The sequence below is a fragment of the Telopea speciosissima genome, chromosome 8, assembly GCF_018873765.1.
Source record: "Telopea speciosissima isolate NSW1024214 ecotype Mountain lineage chromosome 8, Tspe_v1, whole genome shotgun sequence".
Taxonomy (NCBI): domain Eukaryota; kingdom Viridiplantae; phylum Streptophyta; class Magnoliopsida; order Proteales; family Proteaceae; genus Telopea; species Telopea speciosissima.
The window spans coordinates 51,386,452-51,396,942 of NC_057923.1; the positions used below are offsets into that span (position 1 = coordinate 51,386,452).

At 39.1% G+C, this 10,491-nt stretch overlaps 1 protein-coding gene across 1 annotated transcript; it reads left to right on the forward strand.

Moving 5' to 3' along the window:
• The first annotated feature begins 8,536 nt into the window (after positions 1 to 8,536).
• On the forward strand, positions 8,537 to 9,016 carry LOC122672416 (copper transporter 6-like). Its single transcript, XM_043869895.1, has one exon. It carries the CDS (start codon positions 8,537 to 8,539, stop codon positions 9,014 to 9,016), a length of 480 nt encoding a protein of 159 aa, XP_043725830.1.
• Positions 9,017 to 10,491: the final 1,475 nt, after the last annotated feature.

Sequence of the window (10,491 nt, forward strand, 5' to 3'; positions counted from 1 at the left end):
GCTCCAAGGTCCCCAAATTGTCTAGGCTATCTCCAAACTCATACCATTCTCGAATCTCCTGTTTGACCATTTCACACTCCTCATCATCTGAGATATCATTACGTTGGTCATATATAAGATCCTCCAAATTCTGTCTACTTGTTTTATCAATTTAACTCAGGTTGTGGCTTCTTAATCATCTCTCTTTGTATGCAAGGTGAGGGGAGTTCTACATGCACAGGTTTTCACTCTCTTCTTAGGGACAGAGATCAACTTCTTCTTATGCAGGAGTGAGCTACAGTGTATTCTATTCTCACGGGCTTTAAGCCTTGTCTTAGGGGAAGATACTGTCTGGGAAGTTTCTTGTGTAGCCATAGTAAATCTAAGGAATAAATCACAGATGAAGTTAAATGTGACAATATAATCTAAGGCATACACGTTAACGTGCTAGATGTACGTGATTGATTCTTTTATAATCTTTGTTCCTTTTATGTCATGGAATCCCCATTTTGTGATGTGGTTTCTAGGTACATGCTTCAATAATTTTTAGTCTTGACTTGTATTCTGTGATGAGCATGATCTAAATCCTATTATCGTTCCTATAATTTCTGGTTCTTGTTATCATGAGACTTTCATCCTTTTTGAATTCTTGAATTTTACATAGGTGTTATCCATGGTTTCTTGAATGTCTCTGTAGTCTTTTCTTTTCCCATTGCGAAGTCTTTGATTCCCATTGAATAATGGACATGATCCCAACCCCATCATCACTCCCTTGTATGGGTATATATGCATGATCTTCATTTTTCTAATCAATCTCTCTTTCGGTGTAAGGGAGTTGCTGCAAGACCAATGCAGTAAACATATAGCTCTTCTCTTTTATGCTTGGGCCCCAAGCCCATTCAGATTCTAACATGTTTTGGCCTAGTGTATGGGTGGGGCTCTCTGGCGTTCCAATCCAGATTTGATTTGTGATGAGCTAGATCTAAATACATGGGCTGGATTCTGGTGTTTAATCCAAGAGGCGATTTGGTTTAAGATGGGGCTTTGGCATCTCGGATCTGAAAAAAGCGAATTGGATTCAATTTGGGATTTAAAAATAAACCCATGATGATTTAGACTTTATACCATATGTTGGATCCAAATATAATTGATTCAAAAAACCATATATGATTCTAGGATTTTAGGCCCATTCTGTTTAGTCCAATAATGAGTCAGGGAAGCCCATTTGAGAATTCTGATACAGCTTATTTGAGCCTATTCCGTTTGAGTTCGATAACATTCATGCATTGCACAGCACAGTCCATAAAAATCTCTGTTATAAAACATTAAATGGGCAGTCCTCAAATCAGACTCATTTTTTACCCAGCTTGAGGCCTAATCAGGCCCATCAATAGATTGTCATAAATCATTTTGGGCCAATCCCAAAAAGCAACATCTGCTTTTACTTAGATTGAGGCCCACTCAGGCCCATTGTAAGATTCATCTTGGGACCTCCTAGATCCAGTCTTTGTCAGTCTAGGCCTAGTCCGACCCATTTTAAAAATAAAACTTCGTTTTGATTCCTTTCTTTTTTTCTTTTTTTGTCTTTCCTTTTGTTTTCCTAAAACCATTTTTGTCTCTGATTTCAAAAATGATTTTTGTCTCTGATTTCTAAACCTAAAATCTTCTTCTCTGAAGTTGATCATGGGTGAGTCAGTAGTAGTAGGGGTCATCATTTTATGTAACCGTGTTCATATGAAATTGTTATTTTATGTGAGTCCGAGTTAGTAGTTTTTATGGGTAGTCAGTATGGCTCGTGGGTGTTATTTCATGTGAGAGAGAGTGTTAGTTGTTATTCGTCACCACCACCACCACCTCTGCTACATTTACAGTTACAATTACAACTAATGGATCTAACTGTCTTTGAAGATGGTTGATTTTCTCTGAGCGCACAAATTTTAAAGTCTTCAAGTTACCGTTACAGTTACAACTAATGGAGCTAACTGTCTTTGAAGATGGTTGATTTTCTCCGAGCCTACAAATACAAGGGACTTCTATGTTCTTGACTTTCTAATCTCTCAAATGCCACGGAATACATTAGAAAATTATGCAGGCATTTGCGCACTGATGACCTATGATTCATGCATGCTAGCACATAAAATAATAGAATTTAAATCCCATCGTATTCATTGATCACTATTGAATATATATACAGGAGATACCTAGCCAATTACAATTGTATGGAAGTAGGATTCTCAATAGGTTGAGATTGAGTGGATCTCACATGTGATAATATAGGAATATATATTTTTTTTTGGTAGAAGATAATATGGGAAGTTTGAATGGATATCACATGCGATGAGAATAAAAACCGTATATAGAGTCTCCATTTAAACAAATTACATCAAACTATGCTCTCGATTGACCCCCAGTCATGAGGCTTCTCCCTATCCTTAACTATGGAACGCAAATATGCCATTCCTGGAACTTAAGAGAACTCCCTGAAGGCAAGCATTTTTATTTCCTAAAACCTAATAATATAAATACATGAAGGCAAACCATGTTGAGTGCTAGAAACATACAGGAAATGGCTTGAAGAATTCTGTAAATTCGGCAGAGAAACTTATACCAACTGGAGAGAGGAAAAGAAGAGTAAATTAAAGAAATTAGTACCAGCATAGGTTGAATAATTTTCAATTCCACCCAGATACTTCGATGTCTAACTACAGAAAATGAAACGTAACCCCCTCCAGTTTTCTGATAAATTCAAGCTTTTAGAACACCAGGTGTCTGATGAAGATCTCAAAGCACTGTTCGTTGAGACAGATTCCTACATGTTAGCATCACACTTATATTGGGCTCTATGGGCACTGATCCAGGTAAGCTCCAGTGTTCCCTTAGCTCCAAGAATTGCTACAGGAATCCAATTTCGATCTTAAATCGTTCTCTGTGCTTTGTGTAGGCAAAGATGTCTTCAATCGATTTCGACTATTTAGGTTATTTCTTCCTGCGCTACAATGAATACAAAAGGCGGAAGGAGGGATGTTTCTCATTGGCACGATCATGCCTTGCACGTACAATCTGGGTTTGGGTGAATTCTCCATGTCTTTGCTGACAAGAGAGACAAGAGTGTGTAACCTATTCCTGTTGTGAAGTTGTAGGAGAAGATCCTTTAGATTCTTAAGATAGATTGTTTGTACGATAATCTTTGTAGCTGAAAATTAACTTATCAATGCCCCCTAATCTTTGTGATCTACAACATGAATCAAATTGGAATTCAAGGAAAATAAAATTGAAAATTCTATGGAAAACCACAGCAAAACTCACTTCCATGACATAACCTACCAATGACAAGGAGCAACATAACTTAGATTACTGAAACTTCTTGAATTCTTTGCCCTAATAGTTTAATTACAACTGTTTAATAAGAATCAACTTCCCCAAAGAGTCCACTTCTTGCTCATGTGCCATATTTTGGGACTAAAATTTAAGCAGAAAAAGAATGAAACTCAATGCTTCATCTTCCATCTCCATGAATGTTATCCCAAAAACCTACAGACACATACCTTCACCCAAAAGATTGATGTCCAAATTTCATCAAATTGGTCGATGCTTGAAATAAATGTCCAGATCCCTAATCTCAGTGGAACATTCACTGGGAACTAAAGAATATATTGCACTCAATCCAGAAACAAATCCAGAAACACATATTGCCAATAAATTTTTCCAAAACTATGATCACTAAATACAACCATATACTCATAACAGGAAAATACAAAATAAATGGCCTCTAACATTCAGAAAGTGCAGAGGTGAAAAAACAAGCAACTTGCCTCGCTGCACCAAAGACAGGGAGAGCACCATGATTTTCCTGAAAATCATTAATGAGAGACAGCGCTAACCTTTCTGCGACTAAGGTTGAGAAGAACCTACAGTCCTAAACACCCCAACTCTTCCGCTTCTTTTGTATGACATTCATGGGCGGAAGGAAGCCCAAATTTTCGTTGGAATCGAGAAACAGAAGAAGAGAGAGTGAGAGAGCTGAAAACAACAGTGAGATTAGCAGTTCTACCATTAGATCAGACAGTTGCGTGGAAACCCAAATTTGAAAAATCAATAGAATCCTAAAGAAAGGATAGTGGGAGGGAAGGACGAAGATGCAAGAGGATATCTTATTAATATATACATTATCAGACAAAGAAAAAGAACAATAACAACAACGGAAAATGGAAAGAGAAGTGTTTAAACATGTAAGAGGGAAGAACAAATTTAGAAGTAGGATTCTCAATAGGTTGAGATTGAGTGGATCTCACATGTGATAATGTAGGAAGTTTTTTTTTTCCGGTAGAAGATAATATGGGAAGTTTCTGTGGATATCACATGTGATGAGAATAGAAACCGTATATAGAATGGGACTCTATATACATCGTTGCATAAGGCCACTTAGATAAGATTGACCATGGAATTCCACTCCTAAACACTCTACCATACTTCAGGATTTCCAGAACTCTAGCACTTTACTCTTTCACAAGGGAACTCCACAAGTAGTAGTTAAAACAGAAACGGAAAGGATGTGCCATATGCTTGCTGCAAAGGCTCTTGGCTTTCCTGTGTTATGCAAATTGCTGCCGGCTGTGCATCAGAGAAACCAATAACAATTATTTATTAAAAAAATTCACACGATTTTAACAACCACACAAATAGGGGGGAATAAAACTATAAATAAATCTAAAACTCATGGCACATGAGAGATCAGAAAAACTTGTAAAATAGCAGGTAACTGGGATATGAAAAGAGGAGGAAAAGAAGAGAGAGAGAGAGAGACTCATTACTCACAGTGTTCTCTTCAGTAGTCTAAATAATATTTGAATCCCTTCTTCAATGGATGAGAGGGTGTACAAAACACAATACGTTGGGGGTTGAGGGTGGAAAAAGGATTTTATACAGCCATGGACAAAACCGAAAGGAGGTGTCCGGCCATTCCTATTTTCTCAGAGGTTGGGTCGTTTCACTCCTTTCTCAGAGAGCAGGCATATGAGAGGGATAATATGAAGAGGAGGGAGATGGAAACGGGTCTAAGGGGGTTCCTCTTTTGATTCCCTTTTTTTCTACCAGAGATTGTGTCGTTTCAATCTTATTTTCTCTCTATCCTTTTTGGGTTTTTCATTCCTATTTTTTTCTCTCAAAAGAGGTTGCATTTGAGAAGGTCCGAAGGATAATGGAAAGAGAATGCGTCTGTTCACGGAAAGAGAGATAAGAAGGGGACTCAGGGTTATTTTGGGTTTTTGAAAAATTAAAAAACAGATTGCTACAATGCATCTGTTCATGGGAATGGGAACAAGAGATGGAAAGTGCTTTCAGGGGTATTTTGGGCTTTGGAAAGTGAAGAAATGGAATGAGAGATGGAAAGGGGACTCAGGTTAATTTCAGCATTAGAAAGACGACTTGGGACACGTCTGTTCAAGTGGGAATGAGAGTTTGAAAGAACACCGTAACAGATCCTATTACTGTTACAATATCCCAAAATCCCAAAACTCATATAATACCCAAAAACCCTCAACTCTTGTTGTTTATGGGTTTAAAACACCATAGAATAATAAATAGGTGTTTTGGGGGGGGGGGGGGGGGGATGAGATTAGGGAAATGGTTTCTAGATACAAAACCACCAATTTCTTGACTTTGTTATTACAGCCATGCAAGTACTTTATCGAAGCAATTTGAGTAATTATCGTTACCTTTCTTCATGGAGGTAGTGATTTAATGTTCCAAAAACTTCTCCGGGTAATTATGTAATCACTTGGAACATGTTTTGAAATAGAGACGTACACCTTTTTCTTTTTTGTTTTTGTTTGAAAGGGGACGGAGGGGTATTTTGGACTTTGAATGGGTGGATATCAGGGACATTTTGGGTATCTGAAAATTTTGAATATATATATTATGTATACATATAGCCCCAACCCACTTAACAAAGCCCATTGTACATATAATATATATGAATATATAGCCCCAACCCACTTAACAAAGCCCATTATACAGATAATATATTGTGTATACAGGGTCGGGCTAGCCCTGCCTGGGCCAAGGCCTTAACCTAGGCCAGGCCAGGCCCAGCCCTGTCCGGGCTCAGGGCAGGTTAGGGTCGGATCGAGATGGCCGAGTTTTTTTGACACCCCTAATCCGGGGCAGTGATTTCACAAACAGTTACTCAATCGGTTTGAAGCTGTAAATGGTCATCAAACGGGTTCGTCTTTACTCTTTATGTGCTCTTCAATCTGCACATAGTGAGAGCGATTACACCTCCTCAATTCAGCATCACCATGTGGGAGTTTGTTAGGTACTTGATCGATATGCCAAAAGCTCCAGAGCTGATGGAACGTGTTAAATCAAGCCCTTTAACCTATCCCATACTAGGCTGGCCCAATCTAGCGCCCATACACTAGAGTGTGTCTCATTAGACACATAACAGACCACCACGCTTCCGCAACCGTTGTCCTCGGTGGCTCTCACTCTAAGCAGTTTTCAATCTGGCAGTAAGTAGCCCTTTCCAAGTGGCTCTACTCTCCTCCAAGGTTTTTGCATGGTGGCAGGTAGCCCTTTCCGTTACTTGAACCCACTACTTGGTGACTGGCTTTGATACCAAATGTTAGGTACTTGACCGATACGTCAAAAGTTTTAGAGTTGATGGGACATATTAAATCAAACCCTTTAACCTATCCCATACTAGACTGACCCAATCTAGCGCCCATACACTAGAGTAAACCCCATTAGGCACATGATAGAGTTTTACTCTACAAATTCAAGAGAGCTCTTTAGTGAGCCATTGTTATTTCTTAAGGAAACTCAAAGGGCCCAATGCATCCATGGAGGCTGGAGCCGTTTTTACCATTTGAGGGTCATGAAAATTGGCATCACTCCTTAAATATAGCAAGCAGTTACGCCTCCTCTAAATCTCTAATGGTATACTATATACCATATTCAACCTAGCAGTTAGCAAGTGGGAATGAACTTATTCGAACGAAAATGAGACGAGACATCCTAATGTCAATACTACCATAAGCCAGCCATCCACCATGGGATTCACATCCTCTACGATGCGCTGCCCGTAGCGGCCTGAGTGATGCAAACTGAGCCGTGCGCACAAAGACCGCCTTACCCCTGTCTAAACGTCTTGTTCAAGCAGGGGTAAGGCGGTCATTGCACGCACGGTCTAGTCTGTGTCGCACAGGCTGCTACGGGCAATTGCGCTGTAGACGATCTGAATTGTCCACCATGAGGAACCCAGTTCACCATCCACCATCCAACCAAATCCACCACAAATAACTATTAATCCCATTCCTCCATCTACTACATGCCACCCACAATTGGATAACATGGATATTGTATACCATGTCAAACCCCAACCAAAACACAAAGCCAAACGTCCATCCCGTTCGGTAGGGGTGTCAAACTGTTGAACGATGAAGCTAGAACATGATTGTAGGAGGTTGAAGTTGCCTTATATTTACTCTGTTGATCTTCTCGGTACAGCAGAGGATCAATAGAGTAATTAATGGCAGCACTATTGGTGGACTTGGGTGTGCTTTGTCAATTCATATGGGCACCCTATAAGCTATTGAAGATAGTTTGGACCATCTAATTGTCGAACCTGACAATGAAGTACTGATCTCTATCCTCATCGACGAATGCACTAATCAACTAAATTCAGTGATTCTTATCATCCAGAATATTACTTATTTGGCATCGAGCTTAGAATCATGTATTTTTTCTTTTATTCCAAGGGGGAAACAGTTTGGCTGACTCTCTTGCTAGGAGGGTCCGGTCCTTGAATTGGACAAAACTTGGTTGTTGTCCGGGTTGCAACCATGTTCTTACTGTCCCAATCATAGGAGCTGACTTGAAATCTTTAAGGATATTTTAGAAAATATTTAAACTTAAAGGTGTATTTATGAACCCAAAGGGGAAGGGGATTATTCCAAGTTAGTACCTACTATTGGGGGCAGCAGGAACATGGCTGCAATCCAGGTTGCAACCAAATTTATTCAGGTCCTTGACGTGTAGGATTGATTAACCAATTTCCACTCCATGGCTTCTTGAAGCTTCATTTACAAAAAAAAAATAATAATAAAAAAAAAAGATATTTTACTTTCAAATTATTTTTGAAATTCCTTTTATGTCCTTATTTTAAACATTTTTTTAGAATAAGACAAGGGAGAATTAAAAGGAAGTGTTAAATTCTAAACAGGTGTAATTCAGACACTTTCTTTATAAAATCACAAAACTCATTCAAGGGAGTCACTTTGCTGATAGAAATGTACTGCAAAACTGTCAAACATGTTGTACTTCACATGTTTAACAAGGAAGTTACACTGCTCATAAGTTGTACTACAAAACAGTCAAATAGTTAGCCTTAGTTGTTAAACTGTACTACACATTTGTCCAATGGAAAAGTGGTTCAATCCTTGCCTCTTTGAAAGTATCCGTCGAGAGTCTGGACCCTGTTGTATGTGGAGGCTTTGCCCAGCCCACCCTTAACTAACAATATCCCTCCCTTTCCTTCCTCCTATGCCGAGAGATAGAGATGGAGATGGCAGAAGGTGGCATGATGCCAGGAGGAATGATGCCATCCCCGGCGATGCCGGCATCCAACGGCACCGCTATGCAGAATATGATGATGATGCATATGACCTTCTTCTGGGGTAAGAATGCACAGATTCTCTTCTCAGGTTGGCCAGGCAGCAACACAGGGATGTACGTGCTAGCCTTAATCGTAGTGTTTGTGTTAGCAGTGCTGGTGGATTGGCTTTCCCATTGCCAACTGATAAAATCGACCAACCATGTGGTGGTAGGGTTGCTGCAAATGCTTATGCATACTGTCCGTATGGGACTAGCTTACCTGGTAATGCTTGCTCTTATGTCATTCAATGTTGGTGTATTCCTCGTTGCCATTGCTGGCCATGCCCTTGGCTTCTTGCTTTTCGGCAGCAAGGTTTTTAGAGCTGACCAGATACCCATGCCTATCAATCAGAAACCCTCTGATCTTCCTCCCATGAAGTGCTGATTAATGGAATGTTTGATACCATTCTATCCCTCATCCCCATAAAATAAAACTTGTTTGGTTCTCTATATGCAGATTCTTCCTTTTATTCTCTGAAGTTAATTTTTTTATGTATTGAGAAGTGATTGTTCAGATGGATATTTGATTTATATACGTATTGGAATGGGATTTATTTGAGGAGAATGCTTGATCTATCTTGTTGGAATTTAACCATCAACCTGGTTACTCGTATTAATACAATAAAAATAGATTTCCAACCCAATTCATTACTCTCCAATATGGAGTTATGTAGAAGATTACATAGAGGATCTCTAGTCGGTTACTAGAGGATTACAAGAGATTGAGTTTAATATCACATGTGGGATTTCATGAGATTACATACAATCAAAATTTGGTAAACATGGTAGGTAATATCACATGTGAATCCTGAGATAAAATCATATCCAAAGATGAATCTTGAGTCTTGATCACATCCAAAGATTTCTAAAATGAGAGGAATCCGATCTTGAGTGTCTATAAGAAAGAGGACTCTCAAGATAGGTTGATAACTCGAATATGCCATGGAATTTGGATTGGGTATTTTACTTTTGCGTTCAAGTTTGAGATCTCTTTCCATAACAAAAAATAATACAGGAAATATAGGTTACCTGAGAACCGCAAGTGCAGTTCTTCCTCCAGATAATAGTTCTTCCACACTTGAGCAACGAAGGGATTTGAAGATCAACTCTTGAATCTCCAAATCAAAGCAAAGCCAACACAAACTTTCATCAACGATTTAGGGTTTCTAAAACCCTAACCGCACACCACCACTCACAAAAGAACAAGAGAGAGAGAGAGAGAGAGATCGACTAGGGGAGGGAGGTGAAAAATCTGGTCAAGCCTGCCTTGGCCGAAACTCTCTGGTAGTGTTTATATAATCCCCAATTCCTAGGGTTCAGGTGATTCACTTCAATCCTTTTCCTAAAGTGAATAGGAAACTGTTGGAGATGAGTAGTTCGACTTGTATTCCAACTTGCTTCTAAAGAGCGAAGAGGTAGAATCTAAAAGGGACTTTGTGATATTTTAATTATATTTTTTTTCGCTAAAAGATCGTATGTATTTAGAAGAAAGAGAATGTACAAAAAAATGGGGAAACCCAGAGACAAAAACAAAACTACTAAAGCAATCCCCACCATCGACTAAGCGAATAGCAGGGGAGCCACTAGCGGACTAAAAACAGAAAAATAAACATGATAGGAAGAGATTAAAATGACCGAATCTAGGTCTTTCCTGTGCATCCATTCTGAGGTCCTCTTCTATCAAACTAGGCCAAGAAGAAAATTGAGTCGAGGCTTCAAGTTTTGCCGCCGATTTAGCGAGGAAATCAACCATTAGGTTAGCCTCTCTATAGCAATAAGTGATTTTCCATTCAGAGGTATCGATGAAGCTTTGAAGAGCTGTCCACCTTTGTCGAATAAACCACGGAATCATAAAGTTAG